At 40.1% G+C, this 18,688-nt stretch overlaps 1 protein-coding gene across 1 annotated transcript in view; it reads left to right on the forward strand.

The window, feature by feature from the left end:
- LOC145682081 (gamma-aminobutyric acid receptor subunit alpha-6-like) overlaps positions 1–18,688 on the forward strand; it is a 285,876-nt gene that overhangs the window by 148,635 nt on the left and 118,553 nt on the right. The window contains exon 5 of the mRNA XM_081753678.1: positions 8,795–8,877. Coding sequence (XP_081609804.1) covers positions 8,795–8,877 — 83 coding nt within the window. The remainder of the gene's footprint in view (positions 1–8,794; positions 8,878–18,688) is intronic.

Genomic DNA, 18,688 nt, shown 5'->3' on the forward strand with positions numbered 1-18,688 from the left:
GCTGTTTTTTCTAGATCTGAGACAATTAGAAAGTTGAGACTTCTGTTTAACAAGAGATGTCCACGTAAAGCCCTCTGTACTGGTTTCTCGGTCATCATACTTTATATTTTACCTACAAAATACCATTTAACAATCTTTACAGGAAATCAGGTATGAAAGAAAGGGTTCATCGTCATTATTTTCTAGATAAGATCGAACTTTGAAGAATGCTTGCTCTTAATCTTTGTTTTTGGGTCGGCCAGATCTACTGCGTTTCGCCTCTTAGTATTTATGGAACTGTAGCAGTATGCAAAGCTTAGAACGAAAATTACTGCTACAAGAGTGATGGTAAACACAGCCAGCGGCGTGCAGGTAATGTCCATAATATTCTATTCTTCTTTTCACGATACTCACCCAGTCATCTGAACGACTATTGCAACACTCAATAATACTGTTCACAATTGCTTCTGTTTTCACATAACTAATACCAGCACTTCCTGGTGTGACTGTAATACCGCAGAAGAGACAATTTATTTGGCTGTTAGAAGGACCTTAAGAGACCCTAGCACTTCTGTTTGGTGGTTTGTCTTTTTTGTTGTTTACTTTTAATATCTTTTGTGTTGCTGTAGCAGTGTAATCTTATCCAGGGACGCTTCAAATTGCGTAAAACTTTAGAAAAAGGGAATTTTAGGGGGAATTTTTCCGAATTATCCACAATTTCCCTTTCCACGTGCATCATGGACGCATGGGAATGATACCAATAGGAAAGCTTGATTCATTCTAAAAACAATAAGTCACAAATGATAATACCCAGATTAATAGTACTGTGTTACAAACTTTTATGTTCTGTCCTATTTATTGTCTACTTATATATTTGGTTAAATATATTCACAGAGTAGGATATTGGTAAATATTTTATTCTGTCGTAACTACTAAAGATTTCACAATGTAATTTGGCACGTACATAGTCTATATCTCATAGTACTTCTCTAGGAAGGTTTGGGCCATGTATTCTTACCTGGAGCCGCTTCAGAGGGCGCAAAGCTTTTGAAAAGGGATTTTTAAGAGGGAAATTTCTCAAATTATTCTCAATTTCCCTTTCCACGTAGGCCATGCACACATTTGGATGGCACCACTTGAAAGCTTGTTTTATTCTGAAGAGAATGATGTACGAACCATAATCCTAAGATAAATAGTGATGATTCAGTAGCTACTTGAATGAAAGCCTAAAATTGTAAAAGAGTTAACAACCATTTTGAACGCCATCTTGAAAATTGGGCCTTTCCCGTGGTCAAATTTTGGTAAACTTTTAATATGTTATTCAGCAGATTTGATACTACAGAAAATCGTTGAGAAACCTTTTGTAGGAATTTTTTGAGGGTTAGGTAGGTTTTTTTTCATATCTGCAGCCGCCTGACTGTCATCTCTGAAAAGATTCGTATTCTCAGTTTTTCAATTTATTGTCTTATATGTTAAGTTAATAACTGCTACTAGCGCTTTCCACTCTTCAGGAATTTACTACGACATGTTCGCAGGACACTTTTTTTTAAGTTCTAAAAGTGTGCGTGAATTATTTCATTCGCCTCACTGTCCTTATTTGAGAATGGAAACTGATTACGCTGAACGTGGATATATTTCGCTTTCGTGGATATAAAGCAAGGCCGTAATAAACGTAAATAAGATTCTTATTATTAAATAAAACACAGAAGTATTTATTCCGTGTAGAGCACAATAAAATACAGTAACTAAGCAACATGATAGTCACTAACAGCTGCAGGATCTTTTTGAACTGGGGGAAGAGTGTAAGGACGAGTCTTCGCCCTTATTGTGTATATTAATATTAAATTAATAGTGAATTAAAATTATACAGTTTAGATTTTAAAAAAGGCAAGTCTGGCCAGACGTATATATTCTATAGTATAATTAATAATAATAATTATATATATATATATATATATATATATAATTATTAATTATACTATAGAATATATAGGCCTACGTCTGGCCAGACTTACCTTTTTTAAAATCTAAACTGCATAATTTTAATAAACTGCATAAACAATCTAAACTGCATAATTTTAATATAATGCATAAACTGCATATATATATATATATATATATATATATATATATATATATATATATATATATATATATATATATATATATATACATGCTTGTAAGTATGTGTGTGTGTGTGTGTGAGTGTGTGTGTGTGTGTGTGTGTTCATAGGATAAAATGTTATTTTAAATCTTATTCTTGTAATTTTATATATGCGTGGTTGTGTTTTCTTCTTGTGTTTTCTATTTGCTTAACGTTATACGTTCAAGTTTTTTATATAGCTTTTCTAGTATGCGATGGAAAATTTCAGAGGGCAAGGACTTTTACAAAAATTTTCAAACGAGTTTTTGCGGATTCTTTTTAGCGAAAATAAGAAACAGCATAAAGAAAAGGATATGGTTTCTCGAGGATATATAAGTGAAGGGGGCCATTGCATTGTGCGGGAGTTGGGAAGGAATCTTGGCTGTTAGAAGCCTCCCGTCGTTGGTCTAGGTCATTGCCTCGCCTGGAAATCGTTTTTTTAAACTTTCCTATTTGGTCTAGGAATTAATTCGTGCGGTTGGTACGCACACATTGAAGCTGTAGTACAAACACAAAATACATAAATACCTTAAGAAAAATATTGTCCATCGCTAGCCACCACTTTCGCCCATCTTTCAGGCAATGTACGGATTCCGTGGCGAAAGAAGTCCTCATCCTTGGAAGCGATCCAGTCAGAGACCCATGTTTCGATATCTTCTGAAGAAGTAAACCGCTGTCCAATCAAATCGTTGTTCATGCAATCGAACAAGTAGTAGTCCGAAGGAGCAACGTCTGGTGAATACGGCGGGTGGGGTAAAACTTCCCATTCGACATTTTCTAAATAGATTTTGACCGGTTTTGCGACATGTGGGCGAGCGTTATCATGTTGAACAATAAGTTTATCATGTCTGTTCTCCCATTCTGGTCGTGTTCTGGCCAGAGCTTGCTTCAAACGCATTAATTGTCGTCGATAACGTTCTCCATTCATAGTTTCACCCGGTTGCAGCAGCTCATAGTACACCACACCTTTCATATCCCACCATATGCGCAGCATAACCTTTGCACAGTGAATATCTCGTTTTGGTTGTGATGGACCTGGTTCACCTGGTTTCACCCAGGCCTTTTTTCGTTTAGGGTTCTCGTAATGGATCCACTTCTCATCACCCGTAATAATTCGATGCAGAAACCCCTTTCTGCTCTGTCGTTGAAGCAGCAATTCGCAAATGGTTTTTCGTCTTTCAACGTCTCTGTCTTTCAATTCATGTGGAACCCAATGTGACATCTTTTGAATCATTCCCATGGCTTTCAAGCGTTTGGAGACTGTTGTTTGATCAACGCCTAATGCTGCTGCAAGTTGTTCCTGCGTTTGACACGAATCCTGCTCGAGCAATGCTGTCAATTCTTCGTCTTGAAATTTTTTTGGCTGTCCAGCTCGCTCTTGGTCTGCCAAGCCGAAATCACCACTTCTAAACCGTGCAAACCACTTCTGACACGTTCGCTCAGCTAGAGCATGGTCACCATACACTTCCACCAAAATACGATGACTTTCAGTCGCACTTTTCTGCATGTTAAAGTAATGCAGCAGGACACCCCGCAAAAACACTTTATCAGGCACAAATTGCGCCATGTTCACTTAACTACAAACTGGTGTTGTTGACGCTTTAATCCACTGCCCTATACTACGAACGATACGCGATGACAGGGGTTTGCAACACATGTGTGGATACACGGAACTGTGGGACGCTCCGTTCGATGCGCCATCTCTTGTCCACCCGCACGAATTAATTCCTAGACCAAATATCTTTTAGGGATCGGTTTGAGTGCTAACCGAATGACGGAGAATTAAGTTCTCTGGGGCCTGAATGATGGCTGTAGGTTTTCACCAAAAAACAAGCAAAACAAAAGATTGCTTCCGAGTGCTTCTTGATATAGGATTTAGAAATGTGTAAATCCAGCCCTGATAACCACACACGACGCAAAGAAAAAAATCAGCTAAGTTTTCATCAGATTCAGCTGACAAACATGATTTTGGCAAACACTGCTATGTAAATAAATATTCTAAACGCGCGAAGAATATTGAAGGTAGATTATATTACTGATTTAAATAAAGCGAGATTATTTGCATATTGTTTTCCCGGGTCTAGGTCAAAACCCCCACAGCCAAAACCCCCACACTCAAGAAATGTCAAAACGCCCACACGATCGGTCATAACCCCCACACAAATAGACAAATCCCCCAAACGCACGAACGGTCAAAACCCCCACAGCCAAAACCCCCACACTCAAGAAATGTCAAAACGCCCACACGATCGGTCATAACCCCCACACAAATGGACAAATCCCCCAAACGCACGAACGGTCAAAACCCCCACAGCCAAAACCCCCACACTCAAGAAATGTCAAAACGCCCACACGATCGGTCAAAACCCCCACACAAATGGACAAAACTCCCACACATAGCAACGGTCACAATCTCCACATAAATGGACAAAACCCCCACACAAATGGACAAAACCCCCACACAATCGGACAAATCCCCCACACTCTGAAAATACCGTGATTGCACGTCTTTGTTGCGGCTCTTTACGACGCCCACCTTAGTGTTTCTGTCATTACAAAACAGTGCAAGAAGAATAGTTGCAACATCGGTTTAAGTGGAATAAAAAATGTTATTAAAAAGTACAAGGGCAAGACATACAACCAGGATCATTTCAGAGTGTGGGAGATTTGACCGATTGTGTGGGAGTTTTGTCCATTTGTGTGGGGGTTTTGTCCATTTATGTGGGGATTGTGACCGTTGCTATGTGTGGCTGTTTTGTCCATTTGTGTGGGGGTTTTGACCGATCGTGTGGGCGTTTTGACATTTCTTGTGTGTGGGGGTTTTGGCTGTGGGGGTTTTGACCGTTCGTGCGTTTGGGGGATTTGTCCATTTGTGTGGGGGTTATGACCGATCGTGTGGGCGTTTTGACATTTCTTGAGTGTGGGGGTTTTGGCTGTGGGGGTTTTGACCGTTCGTGCGTTTGGGGGATTTGTCCATTTGTGTGGGGGTTATGACCGATCGTGTGGGCGTTTTGACATTTCTTGAATGTGGGGGTTTTGGCTGTGGGGGTTTTGACCGGTTCCCGTTTTCCCGTAAAACATTTTTATAAGACTCCATCTTGAATTTCTAAAGCGATTCTTTTGTAGTTGAATTGTAAATATCTTAATTTCGTACAATTAATTGCAGGGAACGAAGAGAGACAAATAGCTGCAGCTGAGGGAACTTTCGTTTTATCATACTGTTTTTCATAACAGTACAGTTCATTGGATTGTGTTGGAACGTTTTTTGAAGAGGGTCATCAAAGGTGTCCCGTATTCTCATGAAAAAGTATGGCAGGCTTAGTGTAATAGAGAAAGCTCTCTTTTGATCCTTCAGAGAAATTTAGTATTTTAATAAGGGTTATTTTCCAAAAAGTCATTCAATTGATATTAAAAATTGATATTTTAAACAGAATATAGACAGGCTTAATAATCAGGATTATATACTTGCAAACAGACAAGATTATATATATATTAATCGTCATCAGCTGCTATGCTAATATCTACTGTTTGTGAGAAGGTAAATCTTCGGAAGCGCCGTGATCTGTTTCGCACACGACAGAATAAATTCAATTATGACTCAGGCACTATTGTTTCTACACTAATATAAGTATACATTTTTCGAAAGAGCATCAAAAGACGAAGCAATTTTAGAGGAAACGTTTGCCGAATTCGAACTTGTAAAGAATCTGTATCTAAAAAACTGACGTCATGCGCAACAAATACTGAATAAAAATGAAAATAAGAAGAACACCATTATATTTGGCTCAAAAATGCACTAAAGTTAAATTGTAGAAGACAATTAAACAAACAAAATTAAAACAACTTTGGACCCTCTAGCTCCAATGGTTACGGAGATATAATGAATAATAGAAACGGCTAAAATTTTGGGTTTTCCCTCCTCCCCTCCCCTCCTGTAAAGTGTCTTTTCTGGCATAAAGCATTTTTGTGATCAGTGATGGGTATATATTTAAAAATATCGCATGCCATATTGTTACATTATTTGCCCTTAGAGCTCAATTTGTAATTCTCGATGCCTAGACTGTGCTCATGAATGATTTAAAATTTTTAAATTAAGTATTAATCAAGTGCTGAATATCGAAATCATTATTATTCGCAAATTCTTATTATTCAATCGGATTAGTCAAGAGTTATGTGAACTTATTCTTGCCGGTACCAACGGTATAGTGAATTATAGTAACAACGATGGCGACAATGTGTTTCCCATTCACTGGGCTGACAACTCTGTTGATTTTATAAAAGCATTATTATGTCTAATAGAATATAACGACACCCGGTTAATTCGTCTGCTCTTCCAGTATAAAGATATTAAGAATATTGCTGTTGAACGGTACTTTATTGATCATATAAATCTTATCCGCATGGGTCGGAAACTAATCAAAATTACTGTTAAACCCAATAGCCCTTCTTTTGTTACTGTTTGTGTGGGATACATCTTTCTGTTAATTATTGGTCAAATCAATACCTCTGCCCTCTGCAACTCAGGTTGATTTTGTACAGGACTGCCCCGAGAAGAAAGTTTACTTTTGCCAAGGGCTACTTCTATGTATAACTTTGTGTCATCATGTGTGCAACCCTACAACGGGAACATGAGTTCCGGAACCGCCTCTTATAATCAATTTCCTGCTCTGCAGAAGTACATTCACATACGCTAATCGTCCCTGACTCAGACAATAGAAAATGATATGTCTGATATTTACGACATACGTCCCGTCCTCGCTACATTGATGAAAGCACACATGGTATAGGAGTAACACCTACTTCCGATACTGAAACGAAAAGTATCCCATCTCCGATACCTGTGAAGGACAGTCTTTAAATTCTGAAGTAGGCGATGCGAATATAATCGAGGGGTATAGTGTTATCCCTTGAAGCCACTCGAAATACTTACTTGTCAAATGGTAATAGTATCAGAACAACACAACCTAAAATAAGCTAAAACCAGTTGTTCAATCAGACTGCGTACAGGGTTTGATATCAAATATTTGTATACTTTATACATCTATTTCTTGTTCGTACCTTGCATATTTCTTGTCTCTGCATTACGTTACGTTCATATCCACCTTATTTACATACTGTAAATTATATAGTGTTTTCTTTTTGTTTCGCTACAGTTAATTAAATCGTATTACTTCTGCCAAATTTTATGCAGTACTGGATTTTATATAGCACAAAGAAGTTATTCTATTGCCAAAATATTGTTGTTATTCTATTGTCAAAATGTTATTCTATTGCCAAGTTGTTGTTACTGTCAAAACACGGCAGTAGCTAATTTTTTGACATTAATTATATATATATATATATATATATATATATATATATATATATATATATATATATATATATATATATATATATATATATATATATATATATATATATACAAAGTGTGACCAACAAGTAATATGAATCATTTTATTCGAAAGAAAGTAATAAGCCTACATGGAATTTGCTTTAATCTTCTTCCAAATACTGTTCTTGGCTACCAATGCACTTATCCCACCGTCGGATCCATGATTAGAAACATTTCTGGAAGGCTTCTTTTGGAAGGGTGTTCAGCTGCTCTACCGTGATCCTCTCAATATAAAGGATGGTGCGAAAACGTTTTCCTTTAAGGATGGTTTTAATTTTGGGGAAGAACCAGAAGTTGCAGGGTACTAAATCTGATAAGTAAGGTGGAAGGGGACAGAAAGGAACACTTTTTCCGGCCAAAAACTCGCGGATTAAAAGTAAGGTGTGGCACGACGTGTTTTCGTGGTGAAGAAGGAAGCTGTACTTTTCTAGGACCTATATGAGATGTTTAGTTGTTCGTAAAGCTATCGAATATTTATTTGCTTGTTTGAACAAATCACTTGTGCAACATTTTGCACGTTTTCATGTTTCTGACGTCGAAGGACGTCTCGATCATTGCTCGTTTTCAATCGTCTCCTTGCCGCTTATGAATCGCTTCTACCACTTGTAACAGTTTCAATGCATCCACTTCATCACCATGCACTGATTTTGACATTTCGTGAGCTTCTTTGGTACTTTTTTCAGCTTAGAACAAAACTTAATGTTGACACGCGACGGACACTCTTAGCGCGTCCTCCTCACTTTTCTGCCTCTGGAAGCCAACTAACATGTCACAACTCGTTCAAACTCGACACTGGCTGTAACAAAGGTGTATGATACCGAGATAACTAGTTGAAACGGATAGAACATCGATAGATGGCACTGCACAACTGTATAGCTACATTCACTGTACTTTTTGATCATACCTTCTTATAAAGAGTTGTAGAATAGACCTTATACTGAATTCTAAGTTATATTTAACACGAACAAGAGGGAAAACTATCAGGTATGTTTGAGGTCCACCTTTTAACTTTTGTACCCTGTCAGCTCTTGAACTTATGAAGAAATTAAATACGATTGCGGCCAGAAAAGAGCACAGATATGGTACAAGGATTAAGGGAAACGTATTGCTAACTTATTTTTGTTTTCTACTTAACATAGATTCAATATTTTGTAATGAGATCAGTAAACTTTGACACGGAATAATTTATTTCATAGTAAACTTTATAAAAAATACAGCAAATGTTTATATTTCGATATCGTCATTCTCATGTTTATTAATATTTCTTACTATTTTGACAGGCTTACTATCAAGGCAAAATGTCCCATGGAGCTCAAAAACTTTCCTATGGATTATCAATCATGTCCTCTTATATTTGGAAGCTGTAAGTTAGTAAGGAATTTAGTAATATTGTATTTGTATATTACATTCTTTTCTATATCTCAACATTCAATTTGATGTGTGTAAAAGAACTCCACAACCAAATTTCTCCTTGTGTTATTTATGAGTTCTTTGCTAGAGCTTGAAGCCAATATGAAAACTTGGAAGAGAAAAATAAAAATAGCTGAAGTTCCTGTTTAGGCTAGTGATGTAGTTCCGGAAACTAAGCTGGGGCTTGCATTTGAAAGGCTATTGAGACCCTTTATTTCCAGTCACAATGAAAGGTCAAAGAAAATATTAAATCTACGATCAATCTCTTTGGTATCAAATCTACGGTAAGCTCCTATAATTAGCGTTTTATTTCCAGATCCACTAAAATGTCAAAGGGCACATTGCCACTACATAATTTCATTCTACGGTTAGTTTTCAGTAATATCATGTCCCCATTGACAATTTGCCGCCATCGATGGCGGACCGCCTCCTACTTGGGCGGCCAAGCCTCCAACACAGGCGATGTCAAGGCGGGATATGGGCGTTGCCCGTTTATGCCGTTTTGTAGCTCTTTCCTAGTAGCGGCCCACCGGTGACGATAGCAGCTGTTCCGCTAAAGTGCCTGCAGCAGTTTTGCAGCTATTTCGGGTGGCGGCCCAGGCGCTAAAGACCTGGTGGGAGAAATCGTCGTCTGTTCGCGCTGCCTGTATATTCAGTTCGCGTTCTTCATTTGTTAACTTACATGATGGTGCAGTGTGGGTGGACTCCTTCAAACGTTTACAAAGAGAGTTTACACGTTTACAAATGAGAGAAGACGTTTTGTGAGTGATAAAAATGTGCATACATTAGTATATATGGTAGTGCTTTTATAAGTGAACAATAGTCTGGCAACTGTACCAAGTTGCTGGTTAAGCGAAAATGACAAGAACATGATGTGTAATCGGTCCCTGGTGCGGAAGACAACAAATAAAGTAAATGGTAAGCGGCTAATACTATTCCATGTAATACCTGAGAGATCGGTAACTTCCGCTGAACTAAGATAAAAGACAAACAGGTGGCAGCACTGTACTCATGTAACTATTGTCAGACAGTTTGCAGGCTTACAAAGCTGTTTTGGTTACCAATTACAGCAGACCATGTTAAGCTATTTGCTACTCGGCAAAAGTGTCAAATATACTGTTTAAAGCTTTGCTTATTGCAAACAATAAACTCCAAAAGTAAAATTCTCACTGACAATTACGAGTTACTTCTGATATGCGTGGAAGGCGATGTCGTTTCCACACACAACTCAACTCAGAATTCAGAATCGACCATCGATTTATCGATCTGAGAACGCTTACTAACGCTCTCCGAGCAATTGCTATTTTTGTTCATTCAGGGAGGATTGTTCTGGTACAGACAATCGACATCCCCTTGCAGTCCGTTTTGTTGACTCAAGTGGGAGCCCGTGGCCATCATCACTTATTCTTTTCATCATCTTTTTTGTGGAGATCATTCTTTTCATCATCACATCTCCGCGAGGACGTATTGCTGCCTCAAGTGAGAGCCACAGTGGGCTTCCCCTAGCACCTACTCCATACGATTGCTTCGCACATTCAAGTTATATATTCAGCTAGATTAAACCATCATCATGCCCCCCTCCCCGACGGGAGCGAAGGGTACAGCCACCAAACCAGGTCACTCTGCTGGTACGAAGACTACTAAAGCAGATACCTCGAAACAGGCAGAGTCTAGATCTCGATCACGATCTCCAATCGGACACTCCAAGCAATCAGAGTCTAAGAAACCAAGGCATTATAGCTCTGATGGAGAAGGTTCTGCTGCCTCAATGAATGGGAGAAACACCGAGATGGACTGGGCTAATGCTCGACCATCTCCCACTTTGCCAGCTAATCAGGTTACATTGTATAATTTCATATTAAAGAACTTCGACGCTAATTACCGAACAGCACGAGCAATCTTCATGCAAATCAATAAATATGTACCGCGCGCAGATGTGCATCAAATTATACCTACGAGGGACGGAATCATCTTAAAATCTCCTAATCCTAACTTTCATACACATGTTCGAAACAAAGCTACCTTTGAAATCTTTGGACCACAGGCAGTGTTGACGCCTCTTACCCCGAGCCAACGTAAATCACCTCCACCTCCTCGTCGTCCACCATTGCAATCAGTTGTTATCAGGGGCATTGAACCTGAACTCACCGACGATGAGATATTTGATGAGCTTCGCTACGAGGGTCTCGAAATCAAGAAATGTATCAGGATACGTAATAACACTGGTCCTACCTACCTCGTTCGTGTCTTGACCGACCAACAACAAATCATTGATCATCTCTTAGCTAATGGGGCCTATGTATATCGCCGCCGTTACAAGGTAGAACCGTCACGAACGCCTCCTCCGCTTCCAATCCGCTGCGAGAAATGCCAGACGTATAATGATCATTACACTCATAACTGCACCAACACTGTTAAATGCGGATATTGTAACGGGAGTCATCTGACCCGAAATTGCCCAAATTCAAGTGCACCTCCCCAATGCACCACGTGTCCTGAAAACCATCCAACTTACAGTTATCGCTGTCGTGGCAAGCCTGCTCCTACCCCAGATAAGCCAGAATTAGTAGCAATCATCAAAACTTCCGATGACCCCACTCCACCAGCCAACTCACTGACACATCCTGTTACAGTAGAGGATCTCTTACGATTCTTAACTCTCACCTTACAAAACATTCTGCCATTTCAACGCCCGCACGTTCTCAATCAAATCATACACTCTGCTAAACTTCTCTATAATCTCCAACTACACGCCACATACAGCGGATCTAATGTCCATTTCCAAATACAACCTACTGAAACAACTGTTTGAACATGGCTTGTCATCTCTATAGTACTACCATTCTTCTTGTTGTATACATTATGGCATACAACCTGTTATTTCTTAACATACGGTCTCTCCTCACGCATCAAGTGCTGTTTCAGCAACTTCTTTTGGAGGAGAATATAGCCGCTTTTGCATTGAATGAAACATTTCTAGCTCCTTACATAACCTGCTTTGTTCCGAAATATACCCTCCACAGACATGATGGACCCAGCGGCGCACGTCTGCACGGTGGAACAGCCATTGGTTTACAATATCGCATACCACATCGCACTATTACCCTACCACACACCTTGCAGCTGCCAGAATATAATGTTGTATTATTATATCTCAAGGGTCATACAATAGCCTTCGCAACCATCTATGTCAGGCCGAGACACGATATACCTTACCAATTCTTTCAATACCTCTCCGATACCTACCGTAAATTCATTATCATGGCAGACATCAATTTTCATAGTAGGCCTCAACATGAGAAACAGCGATTTTTGGATTTTATCAGTCTTCATACCACCGGCACCTTTCATGTTCTACCACAGCCAACTCGCCCCTCTAGCAACACCACACCAGATATCGTAATTTATTCCACAGCGATCAACTCTCACATCACCATTGACGTTTTAGATTCTTTGGGGAGCGATCATGTTCCCATCAAGCTATCATTAACTACCAATACTTCTCCACACAATTCCATACCCAAGAAGAAAGTGTATCTATATCATCAGGCTAACTGGCCAGCTTATCATGAGACCATTACACACTCACTTACAGCTAATATTGTCTTAACGTCACAAGAAGACCTTGATAATGCCGTTACCCGACTCACTCAGACTTTACAAACAGCAGCCCAACAGCATATTCCAACTACCTATGTTACTCCGCATAAACCTAAACTTCCTCCACGATACCTACCTCTCATTACTGCAGCTCGGCGTGATTACAGAGAATACACTCGCAGTCGTAACTTAGAAGCACTTCGCCTCCATAGACAGTATCTGCGCATCACTCACAATTATATCGTTGCATACAAACGCCTTCTCTGGACCAGAACGTGTAACAAACTCAACGAAAACACACATCCTACCAAATATTGGCGACAGTTCAATCAGCTCATCGGAAAATTTCAACGAACGCCCTACCCATTAGTTGTTAATGAGGAAGCACTCTCTTCTGATCAAGACAAAGCCAACACATTTGCCCAACACTTTCAAAATATCTTCACTCCTCTACCTGGCTGGCATACCCCATTACATCTAAACGCAGCTGTCGATAGTCGATCTGACCCCAATTTACCACATTTACAACCTAATCCCAATCACGCCCTGGAATTAGATCATCCACTTGCAGTACCGATTCAACCTACTGATATCCAGGCCACACTCCTGAATAAACGAAATTCCGCTCCAGGCTTTGACGCTATTACCTATACTCTAATTAAGAACGCCCCTCCTGTTGTCTTTACCATACTAAGTATCATTTATACATTCGTACTTCGAACTGGTTTTTTCCCCATAACTTGGAAGTACTCAAAAGTCTTACTTTTTCCAAAGCCTAATAAGCCTCCTTCTGACCTCACATCTTATCGGCCGATACAACTAACATCTACATTAAGCAAAATTTTGGAACGCATATTAGTTCGCCGCCTTCATAACAATTTACAGAATCACGAGTTACTTCCGTTGCACCAAGCTGGGTTTCGACCTAACTTTAGCATTCTAGATCCCCTGTTACGCCTCAGTACCTCTATATACAACCAATTCAATCGAGGCCATCCATCTAGTCTGGTCACATTCGATCTAGAAAAGGCGTTCGATAAAGTTTGGCACCAGGGTCTTATATACAAGTTATACTCTTTTCAACTTCCCCGCTCATACATCAGACTTGTACATTCCTTTCTTACAGCCCGACTTGCCTACATCTCCATCAATGATGCTCTGTCCTTTCCAGTCTTTTTGCATTCTGGCGTTCCACAGGGATCTTCTCTTTCACCCCTATTATATTTGCTGTACGTATCTGACTTGCCCATTACTCCTAACGTGCAACTTTTCCAATTTGCTGACGATACAGCATTTCTGGCTATCGGTCGGACAATTACTACTATTCAATATCGCCTTCAACTGGCCATTGATGCTTTTGTCGACTGGTGCGACATCTGGCGATTGGCAATCAATGCTACGAAAACGCAAGCGATAGTTTTCTTACCATCTGGACGACGATCACGGGTCCATCGAAATCCCCACTTGCTACGTCTCCAAGTTGACAACAGTCCGGTTACAATCCATAGTACTCTTAAATATCTTGGCGTTGTATTTGACTCCAAGCTCACTTGGATGACTCATCTTCTCACTGTCATCGAGAAAGCCAAAAACAGACTCAATTTACTAAAACGCCTAACAGGTACCACGTGGGGTCTAAATTCTTCTCTCCTTCTCAATACATACAAAGTTTTCATGCGCCCAATACTAACTTATGGCCACACAGCCTGGATATCAGCTCCCCATAAATATTATCTTAAGTTAGCCATTCTCGAACGCCATGCGTTTCGTTTAGCCTTTCGCATCCGTCTTCCGCATCCGACATGCCTTCTTTATGAGCGCATCAATTTTCCTCCCCTATTATCACATCTTGAGGCTCTCCGCTCAAAGTACATTCAGAAACGCATTGAAGCTGCTCATCCCATATTCCTGAGCATTCTCCGCCATGACCGAGACTATGACACTCATGCTATATATTATCCCACACCTCTTCAGCATCTGATGACCCTTTACCATCTCAACATCGGCCAAAACAGCATTGATCCAGAAGTTTTTGACATTTATCATCCTGGCACAATTTCACCACTCATCTATCCATCTCATGCACAGTAAAACCATCCGCTAACAGGGCTGCCTTTGTCTCCATCAGTTCCTGCGTCGCCCCAGGAACAGAAGATAACAGCATTTGTCTAACTAACATCACCCATGTGTTGTGGCGTCGTAGCACTTCACCTTCATACCATCCATCATTACAGATTTAATGACTGTCGTACATTTAGCTGTTCAATATGTTGCTTTCATAGCTCTGCATGTATTCACCTAACCACCATATGTTTGCTGTATTTATTCATTTCAGGCACCGCAGTTCCAGCAAGACCATAATTTATTAAGCCAGCCAGTCAGGACCAGCATCCAATGCAACTGAGGCTTGTCCTCACCCAATTGATGACCCCCCATGAAAATGAATAAAGTTTCAAATAAATTGATAATTAAATAGCACCTAGACCTTCTAACGATAACTTGGACCTCTTATGTTATTCTACCTAACTCTTACCGAAGAAAGGGCGCAACCCTTTGAACGGGTAAACGAAAAAAAATCGTTTCCACACGACATACTGAATCAATGAGTCTAACCTCTCCTGTGTTAGTTAATGTGTTAGCGAGGACCAAGTGTTGAAATACGCATTTGTGAGCACAGCACACATACGGCACTCAGAGGGTTGACGGAAGTTTCCACTTTTGAATGGCACCTTGTCTTTTGAACCTCATTTCATCATCTCTTTCATTTTCACCTTCATTTGGGCTACGGCCCTAGGCTGTATCATCACGATGGCAGACTCTGGCAATATCAATGGACAAACGAATCTTGGCAGACACTCGGGCTTACCAGCTATATCTCCTATTCCCAGTACTTCATTATCACAACCTACACACATCGGTCAATCCAGTCGCACTCGTACCCGACACTTTTCTTGGGGGCATGAACCAATTACTGTATCGCGAGATACGCATCCATCTAACGAATCTACGCAATCCGCGAAACGCATCAGGTCTCGATCACCAGTAGCATCAATGGATATCGAAGTAGATCAACGACAACATAAAGGTGCATCGCCTGCTGTATCTCCTACTATTTCATATCACGCCACTTTCTTTCATTACATTGTTACTGATTTTGACGCTAAATACACAACCCCTAAAATGATTTTTCTGCAAATCGTAAAGTATGTTCCTCGGGTACGTGACACCCTAGTTCAAATCGTCAAAACCAAAAATGGTTATATCTTGAAGTCTAAAGATCCGAATTTTGGTATTACAGTCCGAAATAAAGCTTCTTACGAAATTTTTGGCAAGAACGCTAAGCTTACCAAACTCACCGATAAGCGACCAAAACAGCAGCCAACTCCTAGAAAGCCACCTTACCTGTTGGTTGTCATTAGGGGTGTCTCCCCCGATTTCACTGATGAAGAAATTCAAGAGGAATTAGCACAAGAGGGGATTTCAGTTGATAAATATATTCGTATTCGCAATAATAATGGACCAACATATATGGTACGGATTCTATCGCAACGGCAAGATTCTATCGACTATCTTCTGAGATTTGGTGCACCCATATATAAGAAAATTCATCGCGTCGAACCATCTAGAACGCAGGGTCCACAACCAATTCGTTGCGAAAAGTGTCAGTTATATAATGACCACACTACGACCAATTGTCGTAATCAACCTAAATGTGGTTACTGCTCTGAGCTTCATGACGCTAAAACCTGCCCCAACTTAAAAGGACCACCAAAATGCAATACATGTGGCAGCGGGCTTCACCCTACATATAGTTATTGGTGTAAGGGTAAACCAGCACCCACACCTGAGCATCCGGAACTAACTGTCCCATTAAAAACAGCCGACAAAACCACACCACCTACACAATCAATATTACCTCCGCTAACTTTCGAAGACCTCATACGCTACGTTAGCCTGGTGCTACAAAACATCTTTCCTTTCCAGCGAGCTCTTATTATTCAACACATCATTTCTGCTGCTAAATCAATTTTTAACATTAATCTTCATGCAACTTACCCTAATAATTATGTGCATTTTCACACTGGAACCCTGGAAACCGCTGTTCAAAACCATCTGCACAGTCTTCTTCATAATGGGGATTACCTTTCTTTTTGTCAATATTCGATCTTTTTGTCAACATAAACTATTACTAGAAACTTTATTACTAGAAGATCAAATTAATGTTTTTGCTTTAAACGGAACCGCCTTAAAAGCGAGTATGTTTGCTCGTATTCCTGGATATGAACTAAAGCGCTGCGACTTCCAAGATGAAGCTCAACGGGCCCAAGGAGGAGTAGCAATAGGATATCTTTCTAAGTATCCAGTTCGAGCATATACTCCACATGCTTTAGCTAATCTCTCAGAGTATCTAATTATCAGCATATGCTTTCCATCAATCATTATCAATTTTAGTACAATCTATGTCAGACCACGTCAACCTATACCATTAATATATTTCCGATACATAGCCAACAATTTTCGAAATATTATAATCATGGCGGACGTTAATATCCATAGTCGAACTAATCGCGAAAAATCCGACTTTCAGGAGTACATAAGTAACGATCTTCAGCTCCATCTTCATATTTTGCCTGCACATACCAGACCTATTAGTCAAACTACACCGGATGTCGTCATTACCTCTATGCATCTCCTTGACGATTGCCAGCTTGCAGTACTCGATTCTATTGGCAGTGATCACCATCCAGTTAAATTAACATTCACTCGGGGACAACCCCCACGCCCTGTACATGCACCTCGTCTAGTTCCGAGGTATGATAAAGCGAATTGGCCTCATTTCCGGGAAGACCTAGAGCACTCTATTTCTAGCATAAAGTCTCCAACTACTGAAACTGAACTTGCTTCCTCTCTTTCTACTATTACAACAGCAATTCAAACCAGCGCCCATCAGCACATTCCGACGCAGCAAGTACACCCTCATAAACAGGCCCTACCACCATCATATCTTACGCTCATCCAGAAAGACCGACATCATCTTTGGGAATATTATCGAACCGGGAATGAGGCATGTCTTCGGCAGCACCGCCAATGGCAACGAGCTGTTCATAGCTACCTTGTTGCATATAAACGCCGCAATTGGATCAAAACATGTAACAACTTATCCGAGGAAGCGCATCCATCTCGATACTGGAAGCGATTTCATCAACTGACTGGGAAGAACACCACAATAAACTACCCGTTAGTTGCAGATGGCATTCCTCTGTTCTCTAACGAAGAAAAAGCAAACGCCTTTGCTTCACAGCTCCAGACTGTTTTCACACCAACAGCGGCCTCTAAATGCTCTGAACGGAAAGACCTCTCTTGCATTCCCGCTTTACAACCTTCAACAAATCATGTCATTGATCCGGACCATCCACTCACTGCACCCATTACTACAGATGTACTCCATACTGCATTAAAGAGGAAGAAGAACACAGCACCTGGGATTGACAATATCTCTTATCGACACATAAAAGAAACTCCATACTCATTTCTGCTCATCCAGGCAAGAATATATACTTTCATACTTCAAACTGGTTTCTATCCGCCTGACTGGAAGGTGTCAAAAGTTTGCATTTTTCATAAACCAAATAAGCCTGCACATTCTGTTTCTTCATACAGACCAATCCAACTCACCTCTGTATTCAGCAAGCTCTTGGAAAAAATTCTTGTCTGCCGACTTCATAAATACCTTGAAACTACTAGGCTCCTACCTATTCATCAAGCAGGATTTCGGCCTAGATTCTCCATCCATGATCAACTCCTACGTCTCAGCACCTTAATTACAAATCAGTTTAACAAAGGTTTTCCTTCCTGCCTCATTCGAATGGACTTGGAGAAGGCTTTCGATAAAGTTTGGCACTATGGTCTAATTCAAAAACTGCAGTCATTTAAACTTCCCATCTGCTATTTAAGGTTAATCTACTCTTTCATTACAAATCGGATTGTGTATGTTGCAGTTGATAATACACTGTCTTGGCCTATATTTCCACCTACTGGAGTTCCACAGGGATCTGCCCTCAGCCCATTATTATATATTCTTTACGCTTCCGACATTCCTTCAGTACCACGTAATGTTTTCACTTTCCAATATGCAGACGATACATCTTTTCTTGCACTTGGCA

The sequence above is a fragment of the Thermobia domestica genome, chromosome 3, assembly GCF_964235325.1.
Source record: "Thermobia domestica chromosome 3, izTheDome1.hap1.1, whole genome shotgun sequence".
Classification (NCBI taxonomy): domain Eukaryota; kingdom Metazoa; phylum Arthropoda; class Insecta; order Zygentoma; family Lepismatidae; genus Thermobia; species Thermobia domestica.